Genomic DNA, 10,122 nt, shown 5'->3' with positions numbered 1-10,122 from the left:
GTGGACTTTTCGTTAAAACTCTTTAAAATAATTTGACCCCTTGCCATTAGTACACACTCCATCATGGGCAGCCATTATCATCTCTTTTATGAGATGGATATGACTAATGAGAAATGCCAAGGATAATCATGACTCTGTATGCGACCGTAATACGCCACGACTATCAGAAAAACACGTAAGTGCAACCGAGTGCATATCCTCTTGTGCCTAACTCATCACGTGCACACAAGAGGATATATAAATGGTTGCATCCAAGATTTTATACATGAGTAAGCTCTGAATTCAAGACATGTGAGTCTGCAGTAAAAGAAAGCTAAAGCTTGATGGTTAAACGTATATTATGCCTAGCCAAATGTTTAAAATTGACATCCAGTTTTCCAGTTTTTAGTACATCTGCAGTTTTCACCATGCTATTTCGCGGGTCAACTTTCACAGCTTTGAAGGCGACGCGTACCAACCCCATGGATCATCAGATACATATTCAGTAACCTGCTTCACGGTCAAGTAATTATCAAGTCCCCTGTTCAAAAGAGAAGAAACTATTATTACCATCGGCAGTTCATCAATCGTTAGCTTGCAGAAGTAACTGTCTTGTAATGTTTTGTCGTTCTCTTATGCTTAATTTGGATATGGAGTGTGATTATACTAGGGCAAAAACATATGCAATATCAATGGATTGTTATAACATAATGCCGAGAAAGGCATACCATTTCCCTAGTTCACGCCCAAAACCACTTCGTTTGTTGCCTCCCCATGGAGCCTGACAGAAGCATGGTTGTGAGCAGTTGATCCATACAATTCCTGCTTGAAGGCCCTGCAGAAGAACAAGAAACACAACTCATAATCAGATGCTGTTTTTACGAATGTTGGGGCAGGGGATCCATTCACAAAAGAAGTACAACGAAGTCTCACCTTAGAGAAACGGTCACACCTTTCTAAATCTTTTGATATGACTGCAGCGCCTAAGCCATAACTGTCAAAGTTCAATAAACTTCATCAGTCAAAAAGGGACAAAAAAACCAGTCGAACAAATCTCCCATTATGGACAGCGACAGAAGTAAGAGTCAACTCACTGGGTGTCATTTGCTAGTTCAAGAGCTTCGTCTTCTGAACTAAATGTTTTGACACAAAGAACAGGGCCGAAAACTTCTTCTCTCCAGATTTGCATGGAGGTTGTTACATCAGTTATGATTGTTGGTTCAATGAAGAATCCTTTCGTTAGATGCTGCCATCCACCAATAATATAACTCACATATTGAATTTGTGACAAATAAAGATGCAGAATGGGCTTGATAAAAACATATGTTTATACCTCAGGACGAGCCCCACCACTCAAAACTCTTGCGCCTTCACTCTTAGCTGTTTCGATGGACTTCAATATTTTCTCATACTGAAACAGATCCAGTGAAAATCAGTTAATATTCTAATACTTCAATCATAAACTGGACAGTGAAATTTAAAGATTTGAACTACTTGATGTTACTAAATGTTCAACTTTTGCAGATCTTTGCCTCTGAGAGAAACGCACATGCATTATAATTATCACCCGCAAAAAGTGACACTATATGCCCTGATGCATGTCAAACCGTAGGAACTCTATTTTTATAACAAACATAAAATACAACATATCAGCCTAAATTCATCCAAAGAAGAAACTTTTCAACAGACTGTCCAGCAAGGCTGCAACGTAAATGGCTGGGGGGTTGTTTAGCATAAGCATGGCAATTTTAGATAAGAAAACACTTTCCAGATACTATAAAAATGGTTCATTAGTCATTGACGGGTAAGATTTGAAATTTATAGTGAACCCAGGCCGACACACAAGACAAGCCCGAATATAACATATTTATTGATGTCCAAAAAACTACCTACATATGTTCAAAATATTGCAAGGAACACTCACTAATTTAGACAACCCTTGTTTACATGTTTTACAAGAGTGACAACTCGAGTATCATAAGTCCAAATCTTATATTTACATACTTAAAACGAGAAAAAGATAACCAGTTAAAACTTTAGTGCTTCTCAATTGTCTAATATGTCTCAGTGGACCTGTTTCTTTAACACCCTATCCCCAAATTCTAGAAATAGAGAATTAAAAACAGAAACAAAAAGCAACTATTGTTAACGGTATACTCACTTGCCCTCCACTAACAACAGGGCCAAGCCTGCAACCTTCTTCAAGAGGATCTGCAATCTTGATGTTTTTGCACCATTTCACAAGCCTATCCAAAAACTCTGTTGCAATGTCTTCCTGAAACAAGGTGCAAGGAAATTAATACTGTAGAATAAAGCTTGCTTAAGATGGCACTATGAATAAGCTTCTAGGGGAACCACACAACTAGACGCAGGAAAGTGGCACAATTGATGATGTTGTAGGACAAAAGTTAATTATCATGCACGAAACCACCCACCCCCCCCGGGTCTAGAATTGTCTGGATTTACGTGTAATATCCACTTAGTTTAAAAGATGCGCCAATTAGTTTAAAAGATGCGCCCCAGTCCAGAATCATCTTGCTATCATACTTACATGTAATATAAGACGAGATGTTGCACTGCAAATCTGTCCATTTGTCCAAAAGCAACCGAAGGCAGTCCATTCAGCAGCTGTTTGAGTCATAGAGTAAACAATTACCATTACATTACCAGGAATAGTATGTTTATCTCATTCATTTTAGATTCATAGATCTTCTTCCTGCACAACTGGATTCTGATGGAAGTAATTTGTTATCTAAAAAACATGTAAGTCTAAAACATAGCCTTCATGAGGAACTAACCTTTGTCGATATCAACATCATCAAAAACAACAATTGGGCTTTTCCCACCAAGCTCCAGTGAAACAGGCTGCCAAACCACATTGGAGATGGTATATGAAGTTCAAATGAAGAGAACGAATGTCAAAAATATAAATGACCAATCATCAGATTACAAAGACTTGAATGTACCTTCACCAATGGGCTGCAGCTGTCATAATCTTGCTCCCGGTCATAGTACTTCCAGTAAATGCAATCTGTTGAATATAAGTTTATTGCTATTACTGCCCCACAGCTAAAACAACCCAAGATGTCACATCTAACAAATTTGCAGGATTATAACAAGATGACTTAAATAGAATTTCCAACTACAGATTAGCAAGAAAAAAACCGAACCTTATCAACATGGGGATGAGATGCCAAAGGAGCGCCAGCTTCATGGCCCAACCCAGTCAGGATATTGAGGACACCAGGAGGAAGACCGACCTCTCTACACACATCAGCTAGCTCCAAACAAGTCCTGGAATTGATTGATAACATGATGATAGGCATAAAATGTACAAAAGCAACATTAGAGCTGAAGAAAGTACATATAAACCAAAAAGAACATACACAGATGCCAACTCAGAGGGCTTCAATATTGCAGCACACCCAGCAGCTAAGGCAGGAGCGACTTTCCACGTAGCCATTAACAAAGGGTAGTTCCTTAACATAAAAAAAAAAAAAAACAAAAAGCACTTCATCACCTTATAAATAATAAAGATGCTTCTTAAACACTGAAAAAGGCTATTTACAAGATAAACCTATAATATCCAAAGTTTGTCATTACCAACCAGACCATTAGGTACAATTCAGAATCAAAATTTAAGGTTTACAAATGAAAATTTACTTTACAAACAGGTTAGTGCAACCACCAAGGAAGAAAGTCTTACTAAAATTGAATGCATACTCGTTTAATGTAAAGAAGCAGCAAGTACCATGGTGTAATTAACCCAACAATGCCAATGGGCTCCTTAAGAACATGACTCTTAAATTGCTCCATAGGAAGAGAAATAGGAGCCTTTTGCTGTGCATCCAAACCTTCAGCAAGTTCTGCATAGTACTCAAAACACCCAGAAACATCATCCTGCATTGCATGTGCGAGCACATAAGACCTTAGGCATGATAAATAAAAATTCAAATTGTCAGAGAATCACAAGCATACTATGTCCCATGCAGCTTCATCCAATGGTTTTCCACAATCAATTGCTTCGAGTTTGGCTATCTCGGGTTTTCTCTCTCCTATCTGCAGGCAAACAAAAACAAAAATAGCTTAAGACATCTGAACAGGGCCAAAATCTTTGAAAGGACATTACGGAAGTTAGAAAATCAACATTTGTCTAAGAAAGAGACTTGCTAGAAACACGAGGCAGTTATTCAAAAATGTTCTGTTCAGGGCCATTTCTTCTTTGTTTCTTCTTGAATGTTAAAATATCAACCTCAACACATAAAGAATCGAGACAAGTATAGCATAACAAATCTCGATTTCCCCATACTTTTCAACATCCAATTCAAGACCCGATTAATTACAATGACAACAGATCCAATACCTTAGCAGCAATAGCACGCAAATACTTGGCACGAACTGCCCCAGGCGCCGAAGCCCAATCTCTCCCCTTATTCCTGGAAAGAGCTCTCCGAGCAGCCTCCACTGCAAGCTCCACATCTTCAGCTGTAGCTGCAGGAATTTCCCCTGTAGCACATTCCACAACCAGTTCACATATCGGATTCAAGTCAGATTACAAAACCCATCACTTCATTTCCATCATTTTCTGTATAAATCTGATCGCATCATACGAAGACGGAAAAAGAGACAATCTTTGGATCCCCCACTAGAAGATCAAGCAAAATTCGACTACCCAACAATCTATTTTTTACGAGTTCAATCAAATGATTCATGCAAACCAGTTCTGCGTTAGTAAACAGAAAGCCAAAGCTTCCAAATTTAGCAAAATTCATAGGTTGAGAGCAACAACCCAATACATCAAATGATCAAATGCGATGATTAAACAGTAAAACAAACTTAGAAAAACAACCCAGAAATTAATTTAATTGACAAAAATGCTTAGGGTGAAAAAAAGACCGATGATTTCTTCAGTAGCTGGGTTGATGATTGGGATGCGTTTCTTGAGGACCGGTTCTCTCCACTCGCCATCGATGAACAGCAGCCGGCTCGGTATTTGGATCGCCATTTTTCAGCTCTCTCTCTCTCTCTCTCTGGTCAGTGATAGTGATCAGCAGAGATTGAGCTGAGCAGGATGATCTACACGAGTAAGCTACAGTTACCGGCTCACCAGGTAGCCCGCGAAGTCTTCGGATGACTACTTATCTACAAAAATCGTAGCTAACAACAAAATGTAAAGCGCTTGATATTTTTTAATTGACTTGAGTTACTAGTTTGAGATACTATCACAAGTAGAACATGTTTTTAGTTGTGATAGAACCGGGCATCTGGTTACGTTTTGAAAAAGGAAAATCAAACGCAAGATCACTTAAATTACAAATCATCCACAGTATTATATTCACTAACTACACATGTAAGATATTTCATAAGAGAATGAGATCCACTCCAAACCCATATACCCCAAGCCCAAGGACGAAAAGATCGGGACCGTTCAAGACAAGAAAGAGATCTTGACTGCTCACATTTTTGGGGTTTTATGGAGTGGCCAGTGAGATAGTCTAATAGGGGTCGTAAGATTAAAATTAAGTGATCCGGATCTCTTAGTCCGCATACTCTAAACGCAGAAATCCAAAGTGAATCTCAATCATTTCGTAAAATTGAATAACAAGATTGCCTCTCAAAGTTCCAGTTAATTATATATATATATATATATATATATATATAAAATAACCCTTCTTATTTTCTTCTATATAATAACCCTTCTTATTGCCTGTCAAAGATCCACAATATTATATCTACTAACTACACATGTAAGATGTTTCATAAGAGAATGAGATCCACTCCAGATCCATATACCACAAGCCCAAGGACGAAAAGATCGGGACCGTTCAAGACAAGAAAGAGATCTTGGCTGCTCAGGTTTTTGGGGTTTTATAAAGTGGGCAATGAAATAGACTAATGAGAGTCGTAAGTTTAAAATAGAGTGGTTTAAATCTCTTAATCTGCGAACTTCGAACATAAAAATCCAAAGTGAATCTCAATCCTTTCATAAAATTGAATAACAAAATTATCTCTCAAAGGTCCAGATAATTATATATATATATATATATATATATATATAATAACTCTTCTTATTTTCTTCTATATGGTTTGGGTTTTTCTTTCTTTCTAATAATAACTCATTTCCGAATCGTCCTCTAGGGGAGGTGCCTCGAACCAACCCCAGGGTTGATCTGATACGTATTCAGTAACCTGCTTGACGCTCAAGTAAAGCTCCAGTCCCCTGTTGCGAAACAAAAATACCACCATTACCCTTTTTCCCTAATCAAAATCTTAATAACGATTATACAACATTAAATCAAATTATCACAAGATTAATATAACTAACACAATGCTGAGATTGAGTGAGAAAATCCATGTACCATTCCCCTAATTCGCGCCCGAAACCGCTTCGTTTGTTGCCTCCCCATGGAGCCTGAATGAAGGATGGCTGCGAGGAATTGATCCATACAATTCCTGCTTGAAGGCCCTGCAGAACGTCACAGCAACAAAATGCTGCTATTAGTACTCTCTCTCGTCGCGTGACATACTTGATGAGAGAGATACTAATAAAGAATATACAAACAGTTATATGTTAGTTCTTAGTCTCACCTTAGAAAAGCGTTCGCAGCGTTCTAGATCCTTTGACATGACCGCGGCGCCTAAGCCATAACTGTCAAAGATCAAACAAATGTCAGTAAAAAGGAACCATAACAAGGAAACTAAAGAGGAAGAAATTAAAGTGTCGAGAAAGAACGAAATGGGGCAGACAAGAATAGGAGATTCAACTCACTGGGTGTCATTTGCCAGTTCAAGAGCTTCCTCTTCTGAACTGAATGTTTTGACACAGAGGACAGGCCCGAAAACTTCGTCTCTCCATATTTGCATTGACGGTGTTACATCAGTTATGATGGTCGGTTCGATGAAGAACCCTTTCTTCAGATGCTGTCAGTGCCATCCATTTTTGCACAAAACATGTCAAGTTTTTTTATAGAGGTTGAAGACATGTATTATGTATGGGTTAGTTTATACCTCAGGACGATCCCCACCATACACAACTTTTGCTCCTTCACTTTTAGCCGTTGAGATGAACTTCAATATTTTCTCATACTGAAACAGATGCAGTGAGGATTAGATAACACCTCCTTCGATCGTGAACTTAAGAACGATACTTAAGATCCTACTAAATGTGACACATTTTAGCTTTTCGTCCCAGGCAAACGCAGAAAATGTTGACAGTTGATTTACCTGGCCTTTGCTAACAACAGGGCCAAGCCTGCAACCTTGTTCCATAGGATCTGAAATCTTGATGTTTTTGCTCCATTTCACAAGCCTGTCCATAAACTCTGCAGCAATGCTTTCCTAAAGTCAATATGCAAGGGATTAATTAGTACTCTAGTATAAATCTACACAACTCAGAACGGACTAACAGAAAGTGGTGCAGCAGCAATCGTACTATCATACTTACGTGCACAATGAGACGGGAGGTTGCGCTGCAAATCTGACCATTTGTCAAAAAGATACCAAAGCAGGTCCATTCCACAGCTGTTTGATTGAATCATAGAGTAGTAGATAGTTAACATTATGCTTATTGGCTTTCTGAAATGATTCGTTTTAGACACAAACATGGATGGAATCCGTGTGCAACTAGTTTCTAACGACAGCAATTAATTTATCCAAAGAGGTGCTAACCTTTGTCGATATCAACATCCTCAAAAACAACAATGGGGCTTTTCCCCCCGAGCTCCAGTGCAACAGGCTACAAAGAAAACCACATAGGAGAAAGTATACCAAGATCAAACGAAGATAATAAATTCGAAAAACATAATCTTTGACATCTACCTTGATCATTGGAGCTCCAGCTGCCATAATCTTGCTCCCGGTGATAGTACTTCCAGTAAACGCGATCTGTTGAATATTAATCATATAGCAATTACAGCCTGGTGGCTAACAACTTGAACATCTTACAATTATCGAGTTTGCAGAAAGTCGAATAACATAATTTGTTAAGAGAACAAGCTGAACCTTATCAACATTTGGATGAGATGTTAAAATAGCTCCGGCCTCATTGCCTAGTCCAGTCACAATGTTGAGGACACCGGGAGGAAGACCGACATTTATACACACCTCAGCTAGCTCCAAACAAGTTCTAGAATTGATGGATAACACAAACGATGTGCATAAACGTGAAAAATCAACATACCAACTGAATAAAATACATACATAAAGTATAAACCAAACAGGACATACATAGATGCCAACTCAGATGGTTTCAGAACAGCAGCGCAGCCAGCAGCCAAGGCAGGAGCTACTTTCCACGCAGCCATTAATAAAGGGTAGTTCCTTAACATAAAAGATAAGCACTTTTGGTTAAGCACTTTGGTTCCTTAACATGTAAATCATTGTTAAGTTGTTTCTAAAACTAGTTTGAAACAAAGAAGCTGCAACATACCAAGCTGTTATCAACCCAACAACCCCGACTGGTTCCTTAAGAACGTGAGTTTTGAATTTCTCCGTGGAAAGAGAAACCGGAGTCTTTTGCTTTGCATCCAATTCTTCGGCAAGGCCTGCATAGTACTCAAAACAGCTGGCGACTTCCCCCTGCATCGAATTTGAGTTAATTAGGTGCCATGACAACACATAGGATCTTATGCATAATGTCGTAAATAATAATTTCAATATATGTCGCTAGCATACTATGTCAGATGTAGTTTCATCCAGTGGTTTTCCGCTATCCATTGCTTCGAGTTTGGCTAGCTCGGATTTTCTCTCTTTTATCTGCACCAGAACAAAAGTACTAAAAACTGAATACATCTCAAACAACCATGATTCATTACACAGCGGCAGTTATTCAAAACTATTCGAAAGATTAGAAGATTGAAACACGATTAGCAATAATATTGGTTTAACATGCAACTGATGATAACCAGATTTATGATTTCACTAACAGCGAATTAAATAGTGAGACTTGGAGACAATGCACCTTAGAAGCAATAGCGCGCAAATACTTGGCCCGAACAGCCCCTGGCGCAGAGGACCAATCTTTCGCCTTGTCCCTGGCAAGGGCTTTTCGAGCAGCCTCCACGGCGATCTCCACATCTTGAGCGGTAGCTGCAGGAATATCCCCTGCATCCACATCAAGTTCAAGTCTAGATTACAAAAGCCACAATTTTGTTGATCGAGCAAAAGCGCCTATTTGAAAGTGTTTTTAGAATGGTTAGCAGTACTTTCAGATAACTAAAATCACTTAGTTGTCAGAAAAAGTCAGAAGTACTTCTGAGATGAAAAATTACCTACAAGTGTTTTAAAAATAAATTTTGTATCACAATATTATATGTGCCTCTATCAAAACTTAAAAGTGCTTATAACCACAATTGCTTTTCAGAAATTCATTTTCAAACGAGCCCTAACTTGAAAAACAAGTTACATACCACAAATCAACATTTCGACAGTCAAAATATAAAAAAGCATAGAGAGTCGAGGAAGAGAGAGACCGATGGTTTCTTCAGTGGCAGGGTTGATGACCGGAATGCGTTTCTTGAGGGCCGGTTCCCTCCACTCCCCGTCGATGAATAACTGCCGTCTCGGAACGCGGACCGCCATTTTCCAGCTAGCTCTGATGCTCTTCCAAACTGTAACAAATTAATTGTTGGACTGGTGAGGGAGCGAGTGAGGTGAGTCGAATGGCATCGGATCGGATTGAATTGAATTTATGTTGTATTATTAGTAGTATGGAATCTGAAAGTGCGGATCGCGTGAGGAGGATTTCAACGGCTGAAAACTCGACGGAAATTCCGGTGTTGAGAATGCTTCATTTAAAGAGAGCTCTCTTGAAATTTAGCGGGAGGAAGGAACGGGGTCTTTAATTCTTTTTTAATTAATTAATTATTATTTTTGTTCATTACTATAGAACTAGTGGTGGGGTTGTTGATAAACTTTTTTATGTATGTTTGTTGATTAAAATTTAGGGAGAAATTAGTTACTTTTATCACCAGCTTCACAACATATCCAATCTCAAGTCGAAAAGATTTATGTGTAGCATCTAGCTGTCAATTATCACCGATATGAATTTACTTAGGAATTTATAAATCATGCACCAACAAAAACTATTGGTAGCAAGACTCAAACATGGTGGGGGCACTACACAAGACATGAACCTTACCAAGT

The 10,122-nt window shown here is 38.6% G+C and overlaps 2 protein-coding genes across 2 annotated transcripts; both read right to left on the bottom strand.

Annotated features, from left to right (window-relative positions):
* Positions 1-298: 298 nt before the first annotated feature.
* On the bottom strand, positions 299-5,114 carry LOC125479841 (aminoaldehyde dehydrogenase 1, peroxisomal-like). The gene is given in 15 exon segments (XM_048589924.1): positions 299-520; positions 708-814; positions 913-973; positions 1,074-1,225; positions 1,313-1,390; positions 2,141-2,254; positions 2,531-2,607; positions 2,778-2,844; positions 2,936-3,010; positions 3,150-3,273; positions 3,366-3,458; positions 3,731-3,879; positions 3,958-4,038; positions 4,343-4,485; positions 4,876-5,114. Coding segments are annotated over 15 exon segments (1,521 nt in total). The 5' UTR covers positions 4,985-5,114; the 3' UTR covers positions 299-429.
* Positions 5,115-6,055: 941 nt separating this feature from the next.
* Positions 6,056-9,831, bottom strand: LOC125479867 (aminoaldehyde dehydrogenase 2, peroxisomal-like). The gene is made up of 15 exons (XM_048589988.1): positions 9,450-9,831; positions 8,939-9,081; positions 8,653-8,733; positions 8,408-8,556; positions 8,206-8,298; positions 7,981-8,104; positions 7,798-7,863; positions 7,648-7,714; positions 7,424-7,500; positions 7,204-7,317; positions 6,988-7,065; positions 6,749-6,900; positions 6,568-6,628; positions 6,339-6,445; positions 6,056-6,199 (listed from the first exon to the last, which is right to left on the bottom strand). Exons 1-15 carry the CDS (start codon positions 9,556-9,558, stop codon positions 6,085-6,087), a joined length of 1,536 nt encoding a protein of 511 aa, XP_048445945.1. The 5' UTR covers positions 9,559-9,831; the 3' UTR covers positions 6,056-6,084.
* Between the last annotated feature and the right edge of the window lie 291 nt (positions 9,832-10,122).

The sequence above is a fragment of a genome, unplaced genomic scaffold (genome assembly GCF_019419815.1).
Source record: "Pyrus x bretschneideri cultivar Hongxiangsu unplaced genomic scaffold, Pyrus_bretschneideri_v1 Contig3, whole genome shotgun sequence".
In the NCBI taxonomy this organism is placed as follows: Eukaryota; Viridiplantae; Streptophyta; class Magnoliopsida; order Rosales; family Rosaceae; genus Pyrus; species Pyrus x bretschneideri.
This window is presented reverse-complemented; position numbering and strand designations above follow the sequence as displayed.